General features: G+C 44.6%; 1 protein-coding gene across 1 annotated transcript in view; it reads left to right on the top strand.

The window, feature by feature from the left end:
• The first annotated feature begins 330 nt into the window (after nt 1-330).
• LAPTM5 (lysosomal protein transmembrane 5) overlaps nt 331-27,249 on the top strand; it is a 45,610-nt gene continuing 18,691 nt past the window's right edge. The window contains exon 1 of the mRNA XM_036747755.1: nt 331-509. Within this exon, the coding sequence (XP_036603650.1) occupies nt 423-509 (87 nt within the window). The 5' untranslated portion in view covers nt 331-422. The remainder of the gene's footprint in view (nt 510-27,249) is intronic.

The raw sequence follows: 27,249 nt of genomic DNA, 5'->3' as shown, positions 1-27,249 counted from the left end.
TTCTGATCCTTACAGTTGTTGGTGTCCTTTGAAATGACTTTGTATATATTCTATATTTACTTATCTGTGTATGCCTTGTTCCTTCCAATAGAATATAAACTTCTTGAGGGAAGGGACCATGTGGTTTTCTTGTTTCAGGATCCTGGCTCAGTGCCTGGCACATAGTGGGGTAGGCTCTTGGGAACTTTGTGGACAATTGAATTGGATTGGAGATACACACCACTGTCTTGAAACTCTCTCTCTGAAGGCTGGCCTCAGTCTCTGAAGAGGAAGGAAGTGAAATGGGGGTGGGGTGGAGTGGGGAGGGGACTTCTCCTTTCTTTGCACTCTAGTCTAGGCTGCCTCTTTCGACTTCAGCAGACCTGGTCAGGAGCTGAGCAGACAGACAGGCAGGCCATTGCCAGACCGGGCAGCCAGTGACCATGGCCCTCAGAGTTGTCCCAACCCAGCGCATCTGCTATTGCTTCAATGTCAGGATTGCCACCACGGCCCTGGGCATCTACCATGTGGTAAGTGATGGCCCTCACACTTCCCTGGATCCAGGGCCAGATGGGAAGCCATCTGTCTTTCTCTGGGGCCTGAGGATGACTCCTCTTCTATAAGTTAGGGGTGGACCCTCAGAAACTTGTCACTGTAACCTTTGTCTATCCCTACCTCTGACAGCCTGTATCTCATACCCACTGCGTTAGCACAGAATTTGGCACAGTGCTGTACCAGGGGAGGGGTGGGAGGAGGTAAGATGATTGGGTTGGCATGTCTCAGTTTTAGCCCTGAGTTGGCCATCGGTTCATGGCATGGCCTTTGAAAAGCCATGATATCTGGAGTCCCTTCTAGCTCCAAAAGATGCCTGGCTTTTGGTTAGAATCTTGGGTTCTTTCACTTATTGCTCATGTGACCTTGGGCAGATGACTTCCCTTCCCCCTGGGGCTCAGTTTCCTCATCTTCAAGATGGGGAGGTTGGACTAGATGATCTATGAGGTCCCTTTCTGATCTAGATCGACACCGTATCTGAGGATGGATGTGCAATCCACAGATGGGTGGGGCTGGTCTTGGAAGGAACATCGTTTTTCTTTTTTTGCTCCAGAGATCTCCCTTCCTGTTGCCAAGCTGCCAAAGGACATTCTCTCTCCTAGGTTTCACTTCTCCCAACCTTGTTTCCTTGGCTTTTTGCTTTGGTCCTGCCTTCCCATTCTTTCCAGCTTCCTGCCTTTGATCTTGCTCTCTTTAATGCTGAGCATGAATATGCTCCAGAGATGACAGGACCCTCCTCCAGCTCAGCCCCATGGGAGAAAGGCGATCTGTAAAGAGATAGCGAATTTTGACTTGAAGGGAAAGTGCCTGGTATTGGTTTCCATCACAGTTTTATCATCTGTGCCTAAGCCTCCTAGGAGGAGGTCGGCAGGGGGAAAAGAGGGTTCTAATGACCTGGGCACACAGAGACGATGAGGGAATATTGGAGAGAATTGTTCAGTGTAGAAATACATCTCTCTGGGAAAAAAATAAGAGCCCTGAGCTCCTTGAGCAGAAGAATGAGATCCCTTCCAGCTTTAGTGGAAAAACAGATAGGATGAATTTGGAGGCAGCAGATCTTGGTTCTAACCCTGGCTTTGCCATTTATGCCTTTGGGACCTCTGGAAAGTCATTGACTTGTCCTGGACTCGGTTTCATTATCTGCAAAATGAAGTAGTTGGATTAAATGGTCTCTGAGATCCTTCCAGCTCTAAATCTATAAGCCTATGAATCCATGTATATATTAATGGTAACTAGGGATGACATTGATCAAGTCCTGAGAAGTGCCACCAGGACGGGGAGGGGCCCCCAAGATCATGTTTGGTCGAAGGCATTGGGGTGATGGGCAGCTAGGTGGTGTGGTGGATGGAGCACTGGGCTTGGAACCAGGAAGGCTTATCTTCAGGAGTTCAAAATCTGGCCTCAGATACTAGCAAACCCCTCTGGGTTTGAGGGGTCATCTGACCCATGGGGCAGCCTTCTTGAGTCACATCCATTCTCTGTTTGCCTCAGTTTCTCATCTGATAAAAATGAACTGCAGAAGGAAATGGCAAACCACTCTGGTATCTTTGCCAAGAAAATCCTGAATGGGGTCACAAAGAGCCAGACAGGACTAAAACTACTCAACAACAATATAGGGTGTAAGGCTCCACTGGTCATACAGAGATGAATCCTCCCCTCAAAGGGATTGCAGTCTAATCAGGGGACAAAACAGAGGAAGAAGAGGAAAAGAGAAGCTAGGAAGCCCTGTATAATTATGTGCTGTAGGAGTTCATTGGAGAGATCACCACAGGTTGGGGTGGTCAGGAAAAGCTTCATGGTAGTGAAGGGGTAGGAAGTGAGCCGATCCTTAAAGGTTCAGAAGGTAAAGACTGGATAAGGGCAGTGAGAGAGGGAGGCATCCTGGAAAGGGGGAATGGTCCAAGTAATGGGGCAGAGGCAGGAACAAACCTGGAATATTTGAGCAATAGTGATGAACCCCAACTGACAGAAGAATGAGAGTCTAGAGTGGGAGTAGATGAGATAAGACTGAGGGTAACCAGATCCTGAAGAAGAAGAATAGCTCACCTTTATATGGCATTGTAAGGTTTGCAAAACATTTCATGTGCACATGCATGTATATATGTATATCATGTGTGTATATATGTGTACATGTGTATCTATACACACAGCATATATACGTATATGCACATATATATATATATATATATATATATATATATATATATATATATATATATATATATCTGATTTGATCTTTTGTGAGGCACTGCTATTATTGCCTCCATTTTTCAGATGGGGAAACTGAGAGCTGGAAGATTTGGATGATACGACCAGACTATGTGAAGAACTCTCTGGCGTCTAGTATAGGTTGGATGGAAAGGCACAGCAGGAAGCAGGAGATTAGGTTGGAGCCTGTTGCAGTAGTCCAAGAGAGAGACAAAGACCAGGGCTCTGGGTTTGAGGGGTCATCTGACCCATGGGGCAGCCTTCTTGAGTCACATCCATTCCCTGGAAATATCCCATAAGTCTAGTGGCTGGCATTCACAAACCTGGGACCATTTTCAGTGTTCCCAAAGGTGACAGATGTGTATGTGCCCACCTGCACTGGGCTGACACAGCAGCAGGCGTCTGGATAGAAAAAAAAAAATGCAGTCATTCCAGATGTTTCCGCCTTGCTTAGAGCTGGAGTCACCCACACTCAGTCACGTAGTTAGGACTCTGCCTATCCGTTGTTACTCATGAACCTTACCCTCCCGGGAGTAGCAGACCAGTCAATTGTGCAGCCATTGCCCACAAGAAAAGGTCCCTTGGGTCTACAGAGACTAAGCCCTGTGATCTGGAGAGGGTATGGCTTTCCTGGCTCACTTGGGTAATTGTGGCTGGCTCAACCTGCCTGGGGAACCTCTGAATTGGAAAAGATGTCAGTGGCCATCCAGCCTGACTCTGTGCTTGATCTAGCATCCCTTCTACAAAACTCCCAATGGGTGGCTATCCATTTTTGCTTGAAGACTGGGAATGAGGTGAAGTGACTACCTCTGGAGTGAGCCCTTTTACTTTTGGACAGCTCCATCTGCTAGGTTTTTCTCTTGACGGATCCTAAATCTGCTTTTCTATAACTTCCCTCCATTATTCCTGGTTTTGCCAAGCAGAACAAGGCTCTTCCCTCTCATGATAGCCCTTCACATTCCTGAAGGCAGTTCCCATGTCCTCCCCTATATCCTCTCTTTTCCATTCTAAACACTCCAAGTTCCTTCAGCTAGTCCCAATAGGGTGCCATCTTAAGGCCTTTTACCACCCTAGTTGGTTTTCCCTGGGTGCTCCTTAGCTCATAATCATTCTTCCTAAAATGTGGTACCCAGATCTGAACACAATCCATAGGCAAAATATGGTCTGTTAAGGGCAAGTGATGGGGTGTGGAAGGAATGGAATATTGCCCCCTTGTTCCTGGAAGCCATGCCTCTCTGAATGCTGCCCAGGATGCTCTTCTGGTTGCCATAACATACAGTTGACTCATAGTGAATGTGTGGTCCTCTAAAACCCCCAGGTTGTTCTTCAGATGAATTGCTAACAATAGCCAGGTTTGCCTGCTGGTACCCAATCATAATGCAACTTGGAGCCTGCTCTTCGCCAGCTGTGGCCCCTGATATGGTAGGTTCCCCACACCTGGCCAGGAGGTGTAACTGGAAGATCCGAGTCAGACCAACTGCATGGTTGTTGGAGGCAGTGTGGTACATGCAGTAGAAAGACTACTTGCTTTGGAGTCAGGAAACCTGGCTTCAAGGCTTGTCTCTGACACTTTATGGCTTTGTGACTTGGGACAAACCCTCAGTTTCCTTAACCATGAAATAAGGGGGTTGGATTAGATGGCTTCTGAGGTCCCTTCTAGCTATAGATTTATGACCCTAAAGGACACTGGTATGGAAGGTGACCTATGTGTGGACAGATGGGTTAAAATGTCAAATATTTTAAGTCCAAGTCTTATGCAAGGAGAACTTTGCTCCCTGAAATGTATTCACAGGGTACTTAGAGGTGATGAGACTCTGTACAGCTGTCAGGATCTGGTCAGATTACTCACCCTGCCCACACCAATGATTGAGGAGGAGCTTCCAGGAAAAATTAATTCAATGATCTACCTCTGAGGAGAACAGTGAGGGAGAGGAGTCATCTCCAATGCCTTAGGCCTGGGCAAGGCTCTGCTGTAGGGGTTCAATGGGAGTAGGGAGGTTTCTGCAGAACAGAGCCTGGTGTGTGTGTGTGTGTGTGTGTGTGTGTGTGTGTTTCCAAATCAGATTAACTCCCATTTCCAATCAGATGATGATGACATCATTTGAGGCAAGATGTGAGGGGTGCTGGCAGAGCAGAGACGAAAAACACTGTCTCCACTGGCCTCCTGAGGTGCTGCCAGTAATGCCCTAGAACTCCATTGCTTTGTTCTAAGACACAGGAGAGGCTATGCAGTGCCCTGGAAAAAAAGCTCTCGACTGGCCATCAAAAGCTTGCATTTGAGTCCTGACCATCCCCTTGGTAGCTGTGTGACTTTGGGCAAAGTACTTGGCCTTTCTGAGACCCAGCTTCCCTCCTGTGAAATGAGGATGGAATGACAGCTGTCCCACTGTCAAGAAAGGGCTGCCAAGTCCCAGATAAATGTGAGTCACTGTTATTTAGGCAGAATGGCAAGAAGAAAGGGGCCTCAGAGGTCACCTAGTCCAACCCATGACTGAAGGGGGGAATCAATGGATTGGAATCAGAAGACTGCGACTTGAAACCCAGCTACCTACTACCTTGTGTGGCTCTTGGGCTAGTTAATTAACCTCTCTGGGCCTCACTTAGGTGGCTCAGTGCTCTTTCCACTGAGCCTGGAGTCAGGAAGACCCGAGATCAAATCTTGCCTCAGACTCTCACTAGCTGTGTGAACTTTAACCTATACTTACCTCAGTTTCTTCTACTGTTAAATATGGGGGAGAGGGTAACAATAGCTCCTATCTTACAGGGTTGTTGTGAGGATTAAATGAAATGATTTTTATAAAGCACTTATCACAGTGCCTACCATAGAGTAGGGGCTTACTAAATGCGATGGGAAGGGGAAGGATGCAGAATGGAGCTGCTTCACAGAGAGTTATCACAGCAGAGGGAAGGGAAGAGCCACCAGCCTGAAGTCAGAAGACCTGGGTCTGAGTCCTAAATCACCTGAGCAAGACAGAGACATGAGAGATCAGATGGTGCGCTGGAAAGTGCACAGATCAGAGCTGGAATCCCTCACCTGTGTTCCTACCTGAGTGACCTTGCCCAAGTCGCTTAACCTCTGTCTGCCTCAGTTTCCTCATCTCTAAAATGGGGATAATGAGAGCACCTATCTCCCAGGGTTGTTGTGAGGATAGAAATGAGAGTATATTTATGGAAGTGTTTTGTAAACCCTAAAGTACTTTGTAAATGCTAGCGATGATGATGATGATGATGATGATGATGATGATGATGGCAGCATTTCTGTTGTGGTCAGAAAAAAACGGTGATTTCCTTGCAATCTTAGAACCCAGAATGCCAGAGCTGGGAGGGACCTTAGAACACAGGGTGTCAAAGCTGGGAGTGTCTTTAGAACACAGAATGTCAAAGCTGGCTGGCCCTTAGGACACAGAATGTCAAAGCTGGGAAGGGTGTTAGAACAGAGAATGTTAGAGCTGGGAGGGCCTTTAGGACATGGAATGTTGAAGCCTGGAGTAGCAGGCACTTTAGAATATGGATAATTAGAATATCTGAGCTGGAAAGAAGCTTCACCATCATATTCTATATACAAACAAGGGAATTGAAACCTAGAGGGGCAAAACTGTTCTAGATTCTGCAGTGAATGATAAGGGGAGAAGGATGGGAATCCAGTTCTTTTGGTCCCCAGACCAGTGCCCCTTCTACCCAACTGTGTGGATTCACTTTATTTATCTTGACTTCCACCATGGATAATCCTAGAGCTGACCCTTTCTAGCAGACCCTTTGCAATGTTCCATGCAGGGACTTTGTCCCTGTCTCTAAAGTCTCAGGAGCAGAAACTCAGCATTCACAGTGAGAACTGAGCATGAATTTCAAATGTTTCTGCTTGCCCCAGATCCCCAGAGTTGCCCATCTATGAAATATCCCCCAAATCTCTCATATTTCCTGTGGTCCTAACTAGAATTGGTCTCTTTCTCTAAACCTTGTGGTCTGTTCCTTCCAAATGGCAGGTGTCCCACCTTGCTCTATAATTATGTTATCTTGGCCACTAGGTTGTGAGCTCCCAGAGAACAGGGCCCAGGTATGATCCGCCTGCGTCTCTCTTTGTGGCCAATGAAGATTTGAATACAGCCAGTGCCCAGGGTTTCTTGAATGATTGAACGAGTAGCATGAATAGCCTATGGGAACCAAAAGAATAAGCTGTGGGGAAGGTAGAAACTGAAGCCCGACAGCCTCTGGGCAGCTTCCTGAGTAACATTTGAAAGTTGATGTTTGTGGGATAAAAATAGCTTCTTGTCTGTGGCAAGGGCAGCAGTTGTGCATCTGCTGGCAGCCGGTGCCCTTATTTTAGCCGAGCATGGCGGAAATCAGCAGCCCCCTCGGGCACGCTGTGTGTGCCCAGGAGAAAGGACGCCTCCCTCCCCCCACTATCTTGCACTTTGGGCACTTCCTTTCTATCTCTTGCTCAACTTTTTTTTTGCAATGATAATGATCAGGGGACCAACTAAAGGAAGGGTGGGGAGAGGGTGAAGCTTCTATGCTTTCATTCCTTCCTCTCAGTGGGGTGGCCCATCAAAGGAAGACCAGAGACGGAGTGTATGTGCCATGCATTCCCGTCTCCTTCTCTGCGCCCCTCTTTCTCTAGGGTGCTCAGTACCCTCATGCTGCTTCTATTCTAGCCCAAATTCCCTGGAAGTTTTCATAAGCTGTGGGTCCTTCTTGTATCACCCACTGTTTGAAACTGGCCTATATGCCATGTGGCAGGGACTCAGGGCCAGGTTCTTGCACTTCTGAGTGAATCTGTACCATCAATCAGTCAGTTAATGAGCATTTGTTTTTAAATTAAAATTTTTTTAATTAAATTTTTTTCAAGGAACAAAAATTTATTTTTCTTCCTTCTTCCTTCCCTTGGGGTAGGGAGCAAAATCAAAAACCTTTCTAACAAAGAGACAGTGAAGTAAAATAAATTCCCATTTTGGTCGTGTCCAAAACCTTAACAAGCATTTACGAAGCTTTTCCTATGTTTTGCTATGCTTACACTCCATTGGGGGAAGCACCATGTATATATATATATATATACAAGCTACACACAGAGTAGATGGAAGGGAATCTGAGCAGGGAAGGATTGGCAGCGGGGAGAACCAGGACAGGCTGTCTGCAAAAGGTGGAATTTCAATTGATCTATCAATCAATCAACATTTAGTAAACATTTGAACTGAATCTTGCAGGAAACCAGGGAAACTAGAAGATGGAGGTGAGGATGGAGAATATTCCAGGCACTAGTGGAAAGGCCTGGTGCCAGGAGCACAGAGCATCATGTTTGAAGAATAGCAGAAGGGCCAGAGTTGTTGGATTGTGGGTTGTGTGGAAAGGAGCCAAGGGTAAGAAGATTGGTGAGGTGGGAAGGGTCCAGCTTGTGAAAGGCTTTCAATGTCAATAGAGGAATTTATATTTGATCCTGATTGTAATAGGATTTCATTGAGAAGGAGAATGACATGGTCAGATCTACATTAAAATGTTTTTTAAAATTAATAAGGATTTAAATTCTCTCTTCCCCCATTTCACCCATCCCCCAGTGCTAAAAACTGAAAATGAAAATCTACAGACTCAGCAAAGTAGATTAGCTCTTCCTGTAGCTTCTGATGGGTCTGTGGAAAAGTCAGTGTTTGATGTAAAGCTGAAAAAGAAAGAAATCTAAAACCCTTGTAACAAATATGCAAAGCTAAGAAAATAAATCCCTACATTGACTATGTCTGGAAATGTATTTCTCATTCTTCACATTGAGTGTTCTTTTCTCTGTCAGATGGCTAGCATATCTTCTGAAATCATAGATGGGCATCACATGGATCTAGTTCTTATGTCTTTTTAAGTTGTTTGTCAGACTTACAATTTAGGAAAGTCACCTTGTGGCAAAGAAAAGGAAACAACTTTTTATTCTGAAACTTGGGATATAATTCATCCCTATCCTCACTGTATTAAATTTAAAAAGCAACATCCCTTACAGGAACCTTCTTAATCACACAGCAAGTAAAAGACTGGTGTCACTGTTGAATATGAAAATCTAATACAACCTAATAAGACAGGTTGATTAAGAATTTACAATGCAGTAAAAATACACTCATGAAAATTTAGCACTATGGACAGATGCATGCTGAAGGCATGCATAGGCAAGCAAGTTGTATACATTTATTAACCATGGTGCCAAGAAGCAATAATACTGCCTTTCTCTATTATAGTAAATACCTTTCACTAACAGTTATAGATATTTCACACACATCTAAATATACAAGGGTCAATTATATATCGTAAAGGGTAAAAGAAAAGATGCCTATCAGCTGGGGAATGGCTGAACAAACTAGGTCATATGAATAAAATGGAATACTGTTGTGCCAAAGGAAATGATGAAAGGGACAGTCTCCGACAAACCTGGGATGACGTGTATGTGCTGAAGCAGAGTGACCAACACCAGAACAATTTATATGATAATCACATTGTCAAGGCAAACTCTTTTGAAGGATTTCGGAACTCTGAGCAGTGTGATGACCGACAACAATCCCAGAAGGCTGATGAAAAGGATTGCTTCCTGACAGAGAGATGATGGACTCAAGATTCAGGATGAGATATATATTTTTGGACATGGCCGATGTAGGGATTAGTTTTTGCTTCACTATGAATATTTGTTGCAAGGGTTTTGGTTTTCTTTTCCAATGGAGGGGGCAGGGGAAAGGGAGAGAAAATTAACATTTAATTAAAAACAAGAAAAATCACTCACTTTGACAGCTAGATGGAGGATGGATAAGAGTTGAGAAAAATTTAAGGGGGAAAGACCAGTTAGACGTCTATTATAGTAGTCTAGGCAAGAGGTGATGTATGTACAAAATATTTATACAAAGTAGTTTTTCTGGATGGGGAGAGGGGGAGAGTTCTTGACCACTAGAGCAATCAGCAAAGACTTTGTGTGAGAAATGGGCTTGCAGCTCAACTTTGGGTGGAGCTAGGGATTCCAAGAGGTGGGGATGAGTAGGGGAAGTATTCTGGCCATGGGAGAGAGCAATGCAAAGGCCCGGAGGTGGAAGATGAAAGTGTTATATGTGTGCCCTGCGAGTGTCTCTTGTGAGAGAGCATTGTGGACACTGAATCCTTAATGGAGAGCTTATACCCCAGGCTCCAAGGTTCCACACAGGTGGGGAGAATTATAGCCAGGAAAAGATGAGACTTGGGTGAGAGAAGGGGCAGAGCATGATGGCTGTCTTCAAATATTTCCAGGAATGGGTACATGCATTTGATGTGTTCTGATTATTGGAGATAGGGTGAGGTGAGGGAGGGGGAAGAACAAGGGCAAATGGAAATTCAAGGAACATTTATGGAGGCCTGCTATGTGCAAGAGGAGGAAGCATTCAAATATAGCTAGAAAGCTGGGCTTGGAGTAATGAAGACTTGGGTTCAGATTTCACCTCTGACATTTACTAGCTGTATGACCTTAGGCAAGTCACTTAACTTCTCAACTGAGATAATGTTTGTAAAATGTTTAGCACAAATGCCTGGCACGTAATAGGTATGTTTCCTTTTTCCTTTCCCTCAGGAAGCTCCCTGGGACTCAGTTACTGTAAGGTACTATGCTAAATGCTGGGGATATAAAGAGGAAAAATCGTAGTCCTTATCCATAAGAAGTCATTGAGGAAGAGGAAGGTAGTGAATAATAATAACTAGAATTTATATAGCCCTTTAAGGTTTTCATTGCACCCTGGATGGTCATAATAGCTCACATTTGTATAGAGCTTTACTTTTATAATTATCTCATTTGATCCGCATAACAACTCTGGGAATTAGGTGCTATGATTATCTCCATTTTATAGATGAGAAAACCGAGGCACAGAGTTGGTTAAATGACATTCCCAGGATCATGTAACTAGTAAAGCATTTGAGGCTGAATTTGAATTCGGATCTTCTTGACTCTATGTCCAACACTCTATCCACTGTCCCACATAGACTCTTCCTACTTATATTATCTCCCTTGAGTCTCATAACAACCCTCTGAGATAGGTAGTAGTTATTGTTAACTCCATTATACAGATGAAATCATTGAGGATGATGAATGTTAAATGACTTCCCTAGCATCATATAGGGGAATAAACGTCTGATGCAGAATTTAAACCCAGGTCTTTCTGACTTCAAGCCCAATATGCTATGCAGCATCACTCTAGTTTCCACTCAAGTAAGGAGGGATCATTTTTTATTAAAGAGACTTTGGGAGGCTTTATGGAGGAGGAAGCATCTGAGTTGGAGCCTTGAAGGACCTGAAACGGAGAGATGAAGGTGGGGATGAGATCCCATTCTGGTTCTGAGGCTGGCTTGTAGAAGTACATGAAGATGGGAGAGCGCAGAATGAAATCAGGACTCTCTGATAGGTTAGTTCGAATAGAACATACAGTGTATAAAAGGAAGTCCTATGAATTAGAACTGGGAAGGCCCCTAGGAGCCAAGGCTGTGGAGGGACTTGAATGCCAATCTGAAGAATCTGTATTTTATTTAGTAAGAAATGGGGAACCACTGAAGATTTTTGAGCACAAGAGTGATAGGATTTGATTTGTGCATTGGAAAGATCCCTTTGGTGGCTGGGTGGAGTATGGATTATAGAAGGCAAGGATTAAGTAAGGAGGCTCTTCAATTTGTCTGGGTGAGCAGTTTGGAAAGCCTGAGCTAAGGCTTTGATAGTGTGTGAATGGAGAAGTAGGGGGCACAGGAGATGCAGAAGAGGTGAAACCAAAAAGACCTGGAAACTGGTTGTCTGTGGGGAGTGGGGTGGGTGAAAATCGACCAATCAATGAGCAATTGTTTATTAAGCATTTAGTCTGTGCCAGGTCCTATGCATAAAGAAGGGAGAAACAAAGATGCACCCAAGGATTTGAGCTTGGGTGACTTGGAGGATGCTGGAACCATTAGCAGAAAGAGAGGTGTTAGGAGGGACAGCAATTTTAGGGGGGAAAGAGGAGTTTGACTTTGAACATGTAGAATCTGTGGTATTGGCAAGACATCCAGGTGGACATGTTCAACAGGCAATCAGAGATGTGGGCATGGAGCTCTGTGGAGAGATTGTGGCATTCTCTCCTCTCCTCTCCTCTCCTCTCCTCTCCTCTCCTCTCCTCTCCTCTCCTCTCCTCTCCTCTCCTCTCCTCTCCTCTCCTCTCCTCTCATCTCCTCTCCTCTCCTCTCCTCTCCTCTCGTCTCCTCTCCTCTCCTCCCCTCTCCTCTCGTCTCCTCTCCTCTCCTCTCCTTTCCTCTTTTCCTCTTCCCCTCCCTTCCATTCCCTTCCATTCCCTTCCCTTCCCTTCTCTTCCCTTCTCTCCCCTTCCTCCTCTTCTTTTCCCCATCTCTCTTTTTGTCTCTTTCTCTGTGTCTCTCTGTTTTTACACACATACATACAAACACATGGCTTAATAGAGGCAGTGTGGTGCTGGGCTTGGTGTTGGAAATAACTGGGTTTGAATCCTACCTCAGTTGCTTACTATGATTAATATAGCTATAGTAGTACCTACCGTTAAGGTCATTGGTGAGATTCAAATGAAAGTATGTCAGTTAAATTCTTTATCATATTAAAAGACCTATAAAAATCCCAGTGGTTATTATTACCTGCATAGAGCTATTAATTGAAATTCTAACAGTGGATGAGATAAACAAAGAGGTGAGGGGAGAGAGAGAGAGACAGAGAGAGAGACAGACAGAGAGAGAGAGAGACAGAGAGAGAGACAGAGAGAGGGGTGGGGAGGGAGGGAGAGAGAGAGAGAGAGAGAGAGAGAGAGAGAGAGAGAGAGAGAGAGAGAATGAGAATAAGAGGATGTAGGGCAGAGTCTTGGGAAATATCAACCTTTAGGAGTCAGAAGAAGAAATCTGGTGTGGTCGATGCCATCCAGTGCTGCAAAGATGTCAAAGATGATGACCAGGTCATTAGTGACCTTGGAGAGATGATCTTCAGTGGAATGGAAAGGAGGAAAGTCAGATTTCAGAGGGTGAAGAAGTGGTGTGGGAGTTCAGACATTGGAGGCGTTTAGCAAAAAACCTCTCTAGAATTGGGTTCTTAACCTTTTATTTGTTGTGGGCTTATTGGACAGTCTGGTGAAGTCTACATACCTCTTCTCAGAATAATGCTTTTAAATTCATAAAATAAATTCCCTAGTATTACAAAAGAAAACAGTTATGTTGAAGGACAGTTAGCAAAATATTAAGAAACTAAATTCATGGATCCCAAAAGTTTGGTGGTGAAGAAGAAGATCACAAGCATAGTAGGGCAACATTATTAAGGTGTTGAGGAGACTGGAGATCCTGCCCTGCAAGGAGAGGAATATTTATCATGGAAGACTTAGAGAGGACTTACTTGGATATTTGAAAAGCAATCAAGTGGGGAGGAGTTTGACTGTTTCTGTTTGGCTCCAGAGGGCAGAACTGATGCCACTTCCACCCAAGAAACGGATCAGATTGATGTTCTGGGAAAGTGGGAATTTTCCAACAGTTAGAGCTGGGTATAGTAGAGTGGGCTATCTTGGGAGATGTTGGCTTCCCCATCACCAGAAGTCTTCAACAAAGGATACATTTCCCTAGGACCTTGCTCCCTGTCTGCCAAATAGGCACTAAATAAATGGATAGATAACAAATGTCTGTCGGTTGATAGTATAAAGATACTATATTCTTGTTTTGTATGCCAATTATACATTAATATTATATTCCTATTGCATATATAGGTTGGACTAGATGACCTCTGAATTGTTTTTAGCTTTGAGATTCTGTCAGAAAGACAGGACTAGAGCTTGAAAGAATAGGAAAACCAAGAGAAAGAGTTTTTTTTAAGTAACAACCCCGATATATGAATCCGGAAAATATTTCTAGGAAGAGGGGAAAGAACAACAGAGAGGGATATGTTAAAGTAGAGAGGCAGAGAGGGAATGGTTGATAGAAAACAGTCCTGGCAATGAGAGGGGATAGGATGGGGTGGGATGGAGGGCGTTAGAGTGAGGGTTAGCTTTGGTGAGCAGTGGGGTTGTCTCATCTTAGGATTCAGGTGGGTAAAAAGAAGATGGGTGAAAATAGGGGAGATTTCAGCTTACAGAAGAAAAATCTCAATGAGAGAAGAGGCAAGATGCTCCCTCTCTGCATGTTAGTTTCAACTGGCTAAGGGTTACATGGCAGAGTAACTGAAAGGATCTGTGATCTGGAGACGACATCATTATTCTGCTCTTTTCCCATCCTATCTATCTTTGAGGCATCTTCCCCTTTAATCTAGACTTCCTTCTTCCCAGGCTCTACTGCTGCATCTGACACTGAACATGACACAAGGATTGTGGGCTGTTCATTTCTTTATGTAACAATGGAATAAACAATAGCCAAGGAAAGGCTAAAAAATGCAAGGGAACAGAAGGGTGGCATGAAAGGACCAGCCATAACAGCAGCCAATGCAAATGCTTCTAAATGTAGCAGCTGGAGAGGCTTCCTCTGCTCAGTCCCTTGCTCACTCATGGATTAGAAGTTGAAGTGATGTGGGGGGAATAGTTCAGTTAAAGGAACAGTGTCCTTCCCAACTCTTGAGTCAAGGAGGGAAAAATGGAGTCCATCTCATCTATATAATTGCTCGGTGGGTGCTCAGCTTTTGGTGGTGGCAGGACCCCACTGACACCTTTCAGAATCTTCAAGGAGTGGATGAATGCTTGATGCTGCAAAATCCACATGGTGTCAAGACGGAGGACAGCTGTGATTTGAACCCTCTTGACTCTATTCCTCTCTCTTCTTTCTCCCCAAATTTCTTGTTAACAATCCCATAAAGCCCCTGGTTTTATAACATCAGTTGCTTGTGGAATCCCGGGAAATCATCTTCCTCTCCACGGTCATCTGAAGAAAGGCCAGATTCTAAGAAAGAGTTACAAAAGAACAGCAACAACAACAAACAACAAAAAAACAAAAAACCGGATAAAACTAATCAACCCATTTACTTCTTCTGATAGTATGGGCAGTGTTAAACACCCATAGTCTCCCACCTATTCCAAGGCAGAAAGGATTTATATTATCTCATCTGTTCCATAGTGTTAAATCTGGTCATTATAATCACACAGAGTTTATTTTTTTCCAGCAGCTTCATTTTACAGATGGGGAAACTGAGATACAGAGAGATTAAATGAATATTCAAAGTCACATAATTAGTGAATGGCAAAGCCACCCAGACTCCAAAGCTAACATTCCTTCCACTGTATCATGTGTGCTTCCAGTTATGGGATTATTGCTGGGAGTTCTTATGGCCCTCCTCCCTCCCCCTCCCAATTCTCCCCACCACCTCACACTGTGATACATATACACAGGAAGCCAGGGCTTTATTTTAAGCCTGGGGGGCACTAGCCTGGAACCAGGTATGTATTCTGGGCAATATGTAAAGCCAGTGCGAGAGGTGACGCACTGTTCCCCTAAGACTTCCTGTAAAAGCGTATCACCCTTTGTACAATAAATCTCTCCTCTTGGCCTGGGTCTAGGGCCAAGCCTGGGTCCCAGCCACCTGGTGAAAAGGTTTGTGGGCTTTAGCCTTTGAGAGTTTGGGGAGTGAGTTTAGAGGAATGGTCCAGCCTGTCTGGTCCAGAGCAATGTCCCTGGCTAATGTTGAAAGGTAATACCAAGTCAGATCCATTCGTCCAACATCCTAAACTGATAGAATTTCATTAGTGGAAAGGATGCAAAAGAGAAGGCATTACCATCTGCTTTGCCAATGTGCCCTAAGGACCATAGGACTTCTGCATCTGACTCACTGCTCAAACCTTCTGTATATATTGTCTCCCCCATCAGAATGTGAGCCCCCCTGAGAGTAGCAACTATCTGACTTTTTTGTTTTTCTCTCCAGTGTTTAGCACATAGAAAGCGCTTAATAAATGTATCACTCACCCATTCATCCATCCATTAATTTACCTATTCATTCGTGCCCCGAGAAATGTGTCTAGGATGGTCCCCAGTCTCTGTGGGTGAGGTGCGTGAAAGAGTCAAACTGCTCGATTAGCGGTTAAAAGAAGTGACTTCTGGGAGGGATAGTGGGTAGAGCAGAGTCCGGAAGATCCAAGTTCGAATATGGTCTTAGATACTTACTAGTTGTGGGGTGATGGGCAAGTCAGGTGACTGTTCTCTGCCTGTTTCTTCATCTGTAAAATGGGGATGATAATTACATTTGCCTCCCAGGGTTGTTATGAGATAATACTTACTATCATTATCATTGGATTTTTATTATTCTTCCACATCTTACAGACATCGATATCAGAAGCTCTTTCTGTATCCAAGTATCAAAGCACGTCTGAGATGGAAGGACCCCCGAGGTGGTCCAGCCCAATATGTACTTGATTAAGAGTCCCTTCCGTACATCCCCAAGAAATAATCTTTCTGCCTTTGTTTGAAAATCCCTGGGCAGAGAGAACCCATTACCTCCTGGGGGGCTGCCCATCCTGCTTGCAGATAACTCTAATTATTCCTCTCAACATGGAATGGAAATTGGTCTCCTTGCACCTTCCGTCCAGTGCTCCTAGTTTTACCCTCAGGGACCCAAGCAGAGTAAGGCTAGCCCCTCTTCTGACGATTCTTCAAATGCCTGAAGACAGCTACCATGTCCACCCTCACCCCTACCCTCAGTTCTCCTTTCTCCAGGCTAAACAGCGCTAGACTTTTCCTCTCTATGGAGGGATCTTGAGACCCTCTTGTACGTATTTATCTGCGCACACATCATTTCCCCTGTTAGAATATAAAGCCTCTTGAGGGCAGGAACCTTAAAAACATTTCTTTCTTTTCTTTTTTTGAGCTATTGCCCTCTCTTCCTCCCTCTTTCCCTCCCTCTTTTCTTCCTTCTTTCTATTTTGCCTCCTTCCCTCTGTCCCATCTCTCTCTCTCTCTCTCTCTCTCTCTCTCTCTCTCTCTCTCTCTCTCTCTCTCTCTCTCTCTCTCTCTTTCCCTCTTTTTTTCCTTCCTTCCCTCCCTCCTCCTCTTCCTCCCCTCCCTCCTTCCCTCCCTCCTTCCCTCCCTCCTTCCTTTCCTCCTTCTCTCCCTCCTTTCCTTCCTCCCTCCCTCCTTCCTTCCTTCCTTGCTAGTTTTTTCTTTGTAACCCTAATACTTAATATATACTTGTTGATTGACTTGCCCTCTTTTGGAAACTCTCCAATGTCCTTCCTAAAGTGTGCCCATAACAGACCCCAATACTCCAGCTGGCCCCTGAGCAGGGCAGAAGACAAGGAGACTGCCACCTCCCTGGGACTGTATTCTCTCCTGTCTCCTTTGCAGTTTCAGATTCCATTATCCCGGAGAGCCTGGCTGAATCTCTCCTGCTTTAACTTATTCCCATTCCCTCTTGGTATCTTGACTACATGGCAAACAATTGGCCAAGAGCCTTCCAGAGCACAGAACTGGTGTGTGAGCCCTCTCCAGGCCTTGATGAGAAACTGTGAGGGTTCCACCACCTCCCAACTAAAATGTCCAATATGAAAAAGTGCTAACAGGCTAGCATGCTGAGTGTGACCATGACCTGGGGAACCAGGGCTCTGTGTGCTTGGCTGTGGGTCTGGGACTAGGTGTCTGGGGCTGGAGAATGTGGAGAGGGCTGGAGATGGGAAAGCTCCAAAAGGAGAGATTTTCATCAGGGGGAAACTCTTTGCACTAGGAGGGGCCTAAACGTCTCAGGCAACTGGAGGCTGTAGCCTGGTTGGAGGGAAGGAAGGAATGCAGACTTCTTGGAGGGACAGGCCAGATCTTGGAACAAGAGGAGACAGGACCCGGGAAATTGGAAAGATTATCCAGTAATAAGGCAATAGTATTACTTAGTATGGATTTCAGCTCCAGAGACAGTTATTACTGGTTTCCTGTGCCAGGGAGATAGGGAGCAGGAGGGGAGGGCATCTGGAAAGAAGGAAGAGTGGATTTAAGAGAAGACTGAGTGAGGAGAATAGGAGGCCTGCCGGGGAAGGGGCTGAGGGAGAGAGGCTAGTCTGGGCTTTGGGGCCCAAGTGTAGTTTGGGAGACACTAAAAATCGATCAGTTCAAATCCCACCTTCTACAGAAAGCCTTTCCCAATCCCTCCTAATTCTAGTGCCTTCTCTCTGGTGATTACCGCCGATTGAGCCTGTCTATAGTTTGTAAATAATTGTTTGCATGCTGTCTGTCCCATTAGAGAGAGTCCCCACTTTCAAGAAGGCTCCAGGGGTTTTTGCCTTTCTTTATATTCCTGGTGCTTAGCACATTGTCTGACACATAGTAAATGCCCATTAAACGTTTATTGACTGACTGGTAGTATTACCAATACCTTCTCCTCTAAGGCCACCTTCCATCTAGACTGTGGGTCACAATTTATGTACAAAGTATCTTTCCAAAATTTTAGAAGGTAAGCTCCATGAGGGCAGGGATGGTTTTTGTTTTTGCCTTCTTTGTATCCTCAGTCCTTAGTGCAGTGCCCGGCATACAGTAAGTGCTTAATAAATACTTGTTCATTGATAAGAGGTGGGGGAGGGGGTTTGTTAGGTGACTCTGGGCTACCATGAATTTGCTGTATTACCTCAGAAAGATCTCTTTCCATCTTTGTTCTTTTCTGTGTGGTTTCCCTACTTGAGGTCAAAAGGACTCGCTACTTCCAGTCCATGGCTAGAGGTTTACCTCCTGAATTCAGGAAGACAACTCATCTCTTCCTTGCACCTGGATGCACCTGGTACATCAGAAGAACAGGCAGGGATAGCAAGAGTATCTCCCTTGCGGAGAAGAGAAGTCCCACATGTGGCACTGTCCCTCCTTGGGGACTGTTGTTGGATATTGGCCTCCATGGGGGCAGCTCAGTTAAAGAGCCCCAAAGCTCTGGGCAGGGGTGGGAAAATGGGAGTGGAGGAATGGGAACAGGAGTGAGAAGGGGGCCATCAGTTTCAACTAGGCAGCTAGTTGATAGAGGGCTCAGACTGGTGCCAGGAGGACAGTTCAAATCCTGCCTCACATACCTACTAGCTGTATGACTCTGGGCAAGTAAATTAACTGCTGTCTGCCTCAGTTTCCCCATCTGTAAAAATGGGGATAATAGTAACACCCACCTCTTAGAGTTGTTGTAAGGATAAAAATGAGATGATATTTGGAAAGTGCCTTATAAATTCTTATTCTTAATTCTTATTATTACACACACACACACACACACACACACACACACGATATTTTTCTCCAGCACCACTACCCCAGTAGAAATAGTTAAGGCCATTGGAAGATGGCTTTGAATGAGTGAGACATTTTAACTCTTAGTGGGCAAGAATATTTGTGAGTAAAGAAAGAGGAAGTAAAGTGAACACCTCTTCTCTACACTACAAGACCGGGTACCCTGCAAGAAGGGTGAGATAGGAGGTGAAGGGGACCTCTGGATCCTCAGTTGTGAGAACAGAAGTGAGACGATACATCAGAGAGAATGCTGGAGTTGGAGCCAGGGCTCCAATCCTGGTTCTGCCTCTTAGCAGAGGCAGCCAGTTTGATGCGCCTGGAGTAGGAAAGACCTAAGTTCAAATCTGATCTTAGATACTTACTAGCTGTGTGACCCTGGGCAAGTCACTTAACCTTTGTCTACTTCAATTTCTTCAGCTAGAAAATGGGAACAATTATAGCATGTATCTCCCAGGGTTGTTGTGAAGATTAAATGAGATAATATTTATAAGGCTCTTAGCACAGCACTTGGCACATAGTATGTGCTATGTAAATACTAGTTATTATTAACATTATTTTATTATTATTCTTACTTCCCCATGGGCCTCAGTTTCCTCATTTGTAAAAATTGAGGGGAGGATTGCACTGAATGGCATCTCAAGTCCCTTCAAGCTCTAAATCTATGATCATTGGATCTCTGGGCCTCAGTTTGTTTATCTGTAAAGTGGGGATGAGAGTACCAGTCCTGCCTCCGTTATGGCATGATGAAGATCAGAGGAGAGGCTGTGTATGAAAATACCCAAGTGATGAAATTCTCTGCAAATGTACGATAATAATGATGATAGGCAGGCAGCATGTGACAATGGGATGAACACTGGCTCTGGAGTCAGAGGACCTGGGTTCAAATTTGACCTCTGACACTTAGTACCTCTGTGACCTTAGATAAGTCACTTAACTTTCCAAGGCCTCAGTTTCCTCATCTGTAAAGGAGAGTGTTGGACCAGAAATCTTCTAAGTCCCTTCTAGCTCTCCATCTGTGATTTATGAAAGTGATAATGATAATGAGTACCAGAGGGTTCCTTGGGAGGCACCGAGAAGGGAATCCTCAGCAGGGCCTGAAGGGAGGGACCCCCAGTCACAGATTTAGGGGGTGCAGGTTCATTGCAGAAGGGGACGGGTAGTGAATCGTGTCAGTTCCCTTCTTAGAGAAGCTGCCAACGCCTTGGGGTCGGGGGAGGAGCGGGAGAGGAGAAGAACCGAGCCAGCAGGAGTTAAGCTGAGTTAAGCTGAGCTTGGCCCATGGACATCAGCTGAGCCGGCAGAGGCGCCCTGTTCTTGCAGCCAGATGGAGGAGCTCTGTCAGATGGAGGAGTCCCTAGGTGGGACATATCTCTGATGTGGGGCACAGCCCTTCCCCAGATCATGGACTGGTGGGAAGATACCAAGCTGCAAAGAGTGTATTATATCTGCTGGTCCCTTCCCTGGGCATACTGTGTTCTGCAGTAGCACTTAGGATTTGGACTGGTGTCCTTTGACTCCAGAACCAGAGACTCTAGTCCAGAGACTCTTCCCACTGTACCAGGCTGGCTCCAGCAGGGGAGAGCTTATCCAGTAAGAGAAGGCCAACTGCAGTTTCTAATGCTTCAGAGAGCTCGAGGATGGTCATTGGTGACCCTGGAGGGGGGAAAGCCACTTCAGGTGAGTGGTTGGGGTTGGAAGCCAGACTGCAGGGAACTGAGGAGAGATCAAGTGCCGGGGCTATGGACCCAGGCCACTCATGCAAGATTGTCATTTCTCCCTTCTATCTTCCCTTTTTTGGATTCTTCCTCTTTCTTTTTCCCTTTGTGCTTCTTCAGAGCTGATAGGGGCCTTAGAACACAGAATGTTAGAGCTAGGAGGGCCCTTAGAACACAGGATGTCAGGGCTGGGAGGGCCCTTAGAACACAGAATGGCAGCCTGGGAGGGTGCTTAGAACACAGGATGTCAGAGATGGGAGCGCCCTTAGAACACAGGATGTCGGGGCTGGGAGGGCCCATAGAACACAGAATATCAGAGCTGGGAGGGCCCTCAGAACACAGGATGTCAGGACTGGGAGGGCCCTAGAACATAATTTCAGAGTTGGAAGGGGCCTTAGAGATTATCTAGTCCAACCCCCTTCATTTGACAATTAAGGAAACTGAGTGCCAGAGACATTTAGTGATTTATTTGAAAATCATAGAGTGGAGAGAGGAGATTAGTGGTTAAGAGGAGATTTGAACCCAGGTCTTGTGACTCCCAGACTATGTTTTATCCGCTGTACTTTGTTGCTTATTTGGCCCTCATGGAACAAAAAATGGTTGGGGGTGAGGCAATTGGGGGTCATTGGCTGAATTTATACTTGTGGCAAGATTCAAAACAGACCCATATTCCTAGTTCTGCCTCTTGCTTCTTCTTTATTGCCATTGCTACTTTTCCTGGGCAGATCAGAGGTCCTCCTTCATCCCACACAGGGGCTTCCATTGGGTGAAGATTTTCCTATAAAGATCACTGGTCTGAGGTCAGGAATCCTGGGTTCTCATTCTGCCTCTGGTACCTTAAACAAGTCTGTTCCCCTCCTATGAGTCTTAGTTTCCTTATCTGTAAAGTGAGGTCTTGATGATATCTGAGGTGTCCTCCTGGTTCTCTGAATCTCCCTCCTGAAGAGTTTAGAGGGTTTACCTGATACAGGTATGACATACTCAATGGATATGTGTTCTCATGGATGTGGGTGCTTCCTCCAGTGATCCCTAGACATTAGGGGTCTCTGCCAGATCTCTGTAAATATTCCTTGAGGAACTGAGCTAAATAAATCTAGAGATAATAAGTTTGGGGCTCTGGGCTAGCCTCCAAACTGTAATCTCCAGGGAGTTTTCTGCTTCCTCTCCCTAGCCTGGTGGGGGCTGCTAGGCTCAAGGTCACACCAGGGGTTGAAGCTTTTTTTCTTTGGTTTTCCCAAGACAACTACTTTGCTTCCTAGGATCTGATTGTTCTGTAGATCCATGGGAAAATCCATCAAATCGTAGGCCCGTAAATTTAGAGCTGGAAGGAAACTTAGAGGTCAATGAGGTTCACACCCTCATTTTACAGATAAGGAAATGGAAACTCAGGAAGTAGAACACTTTATCCCCAAAGCCATGCTGACTCCCCACTCAGGTGATGGAAATGTGGCATTCATGCTGCTGCTACACAGGTGGGCATGGACTGGTTTTTGTTCCTGATTTAAAGTGGAGTTGGGGAAAAACTCTTGTCCCATGGGGAGTAGGATAAGGTGGGAGCCTTTGCAGGATAACCACATCTCTGGCATGCCCCAGGAATGCCCAATACAGGGCCATTGGGAACTAAGAGATTAATGCGCTACCCTCCCAGGCCACTGCTTTTTATTTTATTTGGAATCTTCTGGAGACATAGTACAAGAACTGACGGATTAGATAATGGACTTTTCATTTTCACACTCGATGGTATGTATGGGCGCATGTATTGATAAATATTTATTAAACACCTACTTTGTGCCAAGCACTGTACAGAAGGAGGCAAAAGATAGTCCCTGCCCTCAGGGAGCTCACGGTCTGAAAGGGGAGACAACCAGTAAACAAATATGGACAACATGGCAAACAAGCCATATACCTGCAAGATGAGTGGGAGAGATAAGTGGGAGCTGATTGAGAGAGGGGAGGCACTAGAATTAGGAGGGTTTCAGAAAGGCTTCCTGCAGTCAGGGGGATTTCAGTTTAACTTCATTTAAAAGGAAGGTGTGTGTGTGTGTGTGTGTGTGTGTGTGTGTGTGTGTGTGTGTGCGCGTGCGCACGTATGTATGTGTGTGTGATAGAGACAGACAAACAGAAAGATACAGAGACACAGAGATAGACAAAGAAACACACAGAGAGATAGAAACAGATTCAGAGAGACAGAGTCAGAGAAACTGGATTTAATACACGTTTTTAAGTGTCTATGGTGTGTAAGGCCCTAGGAATGCAAATTTAAAAGTAGTTTAGTCCTATCTACTGGGGTGGAGGAAGAGGTGGTCAGATAGGCCAGTAGATAAGGATGATACAAGGTAGGTTGTGCCCATAAAGGAGGTGTCAGAAAACGGCTCCAGGAAAATGTAAGGAAGGGGAGAACCCTTTTCAGGGAGTGGTCAGGGAAGGCTCCTCAGAGGAGGAGGCTCTTTTGGCACATGCGGACCTTCCAATTGTTCTGCCGATGACATTGTATAAATCACAGCTCATGTTTCTATAACTTCTTAATGTTTACACTTCCCTATCACAACTCCATCACTATTTTTATCTCCAGTTTACCTAGAGGGTAAATGACTTGCCCAAGGTCACATTTCTAGTTGTGTATAAGCTGCAGCTCAAACCCAGGCTCTCTGACTTTAGATTTATTCATCTATCCATTCAACAAGCATTGATTAAGTGCCACTCTATGCAAAGCATCCAGTACCATGCCTTTGCTTACTTAGGTGGTCACTTATTCTCTCCCTATGTAAGGCTGACCTCTTACCTGAGAGCTGAGGGGAAGAGGAGACCGGACCTAGGCCAGACCCAGAAGACCAGGCTGAGACCAGAACTAGAAGACCAGGCCTAGGCCAGATTTAGCTTATGCTCACTGTTGTACTCACTGATGCCTCCTTTCAGGGAGCTTGCCATCTGTTAGTAAGGAAAGTGAAGGTGGAGAAAGGAAGCAAAGGGCCTGGGAAACACAGAATCTCAGTGCCCAAGGAGAGTCGTTGATGTTTTCAATTTGCTTTGCCTTGGCCCCCCCAACACCTGCACATTGGGAAAGTAAGGTGCTTTCCAGTGGCTAAAAAAGGACCCTCTGATAGGGTCCCTTTGAGAAAGATGCTGGTGGGTGGGTGATGGCCACGACTAGGAGAGGACAGTTTTCTGTCGGACACCTGGAATCCAGAAGTCCTGTGGAATTGCTGTTCCTGAAGCCCAAGGCTGACCAGGCGATTCCCCTGCTTCACAAACCGCCAAGGCCCCCAGTGCCTCCAGGAGCAAACACTGGGACTGTTGCTTTTAAAACTCGTCACACCCTGGCGCTAACCTCCCTTTGCAGCCTTATTACACACGATTCCCCTTCACACACTCCATGGCCTTTCTGCTATTCCTCACACATGACTCTCTTCTCTCATCTCTGTGTCTTTGTCCGAGTTATGGCTATGCCTAGAATGTACTCCTTTCTCCCCTCCACATCCTAGAAACTCTGGTTTTCCTCTAAGGTTCCTCTGCCCATCTATTCCCTTCTACCTGAGTGCTCATGCCCAGCCTCTTGAACCTCTCCCCGTGTATATGTGTGATAATGTAAACACAAATAACATGAGATATAAGTAATATAAACTACATGTGATATAAACAACACAATAGAAATTCCATGCGATATAAATAATGTAACATTAATTGCATGCAATATAAATAATATAACATGAATTACATCTGATGTAAGTAATAGAATAGAAATTACATTGATATAAACAATGCAATATAAATCACATGCAATATAAATAATGTTACATTAATTACATGCAGTATAAATAATGCAATATGAGTTACATGTAATATAAATAAGATGATGTGAATTACATATAATATAAATTAATGTAAATAATGTAATATTAATATATGTGCTATCAATAATGTAATGTGAATTGCATGTGATATAGATGTGATATAAGTTACATGTAATATAAACAAAGTTACATAAATTACATCATATTTAATGTATTTTTCGGATATACTATTTACGTTCACATTGTATCTCCTGACAGAATGTATCTTGAGGGCAAGGACCGTTTCACTTTGTTTTTGTATGTCTAGTGGCTTCATAAATGTTTGTGATTGAGTGATTGCATGATTCCTCTTCCACATATAATGTAAATAATATGTGCTATCAATAATGTAATGTGAATTGCATGCGATATAGATGTGATATAAATTACATGTAATACAAACAATGTTACATATTTGAAGATCATACGATGCATAGATCAAGGGGAAGACCCGCTAAGACTTGCCCCTCCAAGGTTACTCTCCATTGACTCTGTATGTTCCGTGAATGCACCACCTTATAAACATACTACCTGCCCCATTAGAATGTGAGGTCCTTGTACTGGAAGAGACCTTAGTGAGCATGGAGTCTCATTCTTCCATTTTAAGGATGAGGAACTGAGATGAGAGGTGAAATGACAAGGTCTCACAGCTGGTAAGCCAAGTCAACAAAGAAGGAAGAAAGTTATTAAGGGTCTGCTGTGTGCAGGGCACGATGCTAAATGCTTTACAAAGATGATGTTATTTGGTCCTTGTAATAACTCTGGTGGGTAGGTGCTATTATTATCATCCCCATTTTATAGTTGAAGAAACTGAGGCAGACAGAGATCAAAGTCACCCAGCTAGTAAATGTCTGAGGCTGGATTTGAACTCAAGTCTTCTTGATTCCATATCCACTTGTGCCACCTAGATGTGATTTTTGACGAGGTGGACACCATGCAGAGGAAGAAGGGCAGGGTAACAAGGGGCTGTAGGATATGGTATATGGGAGACTGAGGATGTTTCTCTTAGAAAAGAGAAGGCTTAGGAGAAGACAAGCCTGGGGTCCTGACTCCAGGCCAAGGGCTCTATTCTGTGCCCTACCTAGCTGCTCCAACTATGGACAAGCCTGTCCATTGTGCTTTTTCCTCTGTCTCCCCAGTGCTAGGCACAGTGCCTGGCACACTGGACACTTAGTAAGTGTCTCTCGATTGATTATTGTGACGATTCAGGGTGTGAGGAGGGCTGTAGCAGGGTGGTAGGACAGAACCACAGAATCTGAGCATTGGAAGGAACCCCCAAATCTCTGGCTGATCAGGAGGCCATCTCTATAGCATTCTGAACAAGCGGTCACTCCATTTGCCTTTGAGCTTTTCGGCCTGGGGAGACTGGAGTGCCTTTGTCTGTAGGCAAGAGAGACCAGTGGTTAGGAAGAAGGTTTTCCTGATTCTCCTTAAGGCTAGTGCCTTCGCTCTGTTGACTATCTCCAATTTATTATATATATATATATATATATATATATATATATATATATATATATATATATATATATATATATATATATATACACACACACACACACACACACACGTGTGTGTGTGTATACACATACATATATACACGTATATACACACATATGTAGGCATATATGTGCTTGTATGTTTGCATAGATACAGATATAGATATTTGTATGTTTGCATATTGTCTCCCCCATTACACTGTGAGCTCCTTGAGAGAAGCAGCTGTTCTTTGCCTTTCTTTGCATACCGGTACTTAGCACAGTGCCTGGCACATAGTAGGTGCTTTATAAATGCTTACTGAATGACAGTGAGGGAGACAGAGACAGAGAAACAGAGAGACAGAAAGAAGAAAATGATGAAGGAGAAGGAGGAGGAGGAGGAGGAGGAATAGGAGGAGGAGGATCAGGGGAACAGGTAGAGGAGTCAGGCTTACTGAAGGATAGGGATGCCTTACCTGTATAAAAAGAGTGGGCAATGATGCTGATAATTTGAGAAATGGTGGGTAGGTGAAGGAACTCACATCACATGACCTCAGTCTTCTCATTAAAGTAGTACTATGGGGCTCTAGCTGTAAGCATGGAAAATCAGGATGTAGTTGGTGGGAGAAGAGAGAAACAATAGTTTGAAATGGTCATGGTGGGGAATTCCACAGGACAGTTGATAAAGGTGGAGTCTGGAGGACTGTCAAGCAACTGTTAAGCCTCAGATGAGGTTATGTACCCAAAGAGCTGTGACTAATGGATTGGTGTCAACCTAAGAAGAAATTTCAAGTGCAAAGCATCATGGATCTACCTCTGACCCCGGGCTGTTTATCCTTTTGACCGATGCCTTGGGGGCAAACATAGATGGTACACTCATCTGATTTGTAATTGACCCAAAGCTGTGAGTGATGGCTAGCATAGATGACTGACAGGGTCAGGATCTAAAAAGATCCCAGTGGGCTAAAACTATAGGCTGGATCTGCTAAGATGAAGTTTAACAAGAATAAATGTAAAGTCCTATGATTTGGATAGGAATAAAAATTAATTATATTGCCTATAGGATGGAGGAAACCTGGCTAGACAAGTTTGTGTGACTAAGATCCTGGGGGGCTTAGAGCCTGTATTACATGTAATTACTGGAAGTATGTGAGTCCAGAGACGGGAAGGCTCTGGGGGCACATGATGGCTGTGTCCCAGTATTTGGAGGGCTGTCTTATGGAAGACGTATTAGACTTGATTTACCTGGCTGCATAAGATAGAACAAGGATTTTTTTTGCTGTTCTTTACTGCATTTTTAAAAAAATTCAATTTTATTTCATTTTCAGTTCT

Source organism: Trichosurus vulpecula, chromosome 2, assembly GCF_011100635.1.
Source record: "Trichosurus vulpecula isolate mTriVul1 chromosome 2, mTriVul1.pri, whole genome shotgun sequence".
Classification (NCBI taxonomy): Eukaryota; Metazoa; Chordata; class Mammalia; order Diprotodontia; family Phalangeridae; genus Trichosurus; species Trichosurus vulpecula.
This window is presented reverse-complemented; position numbering and strand designations above follow the sequence as displayed.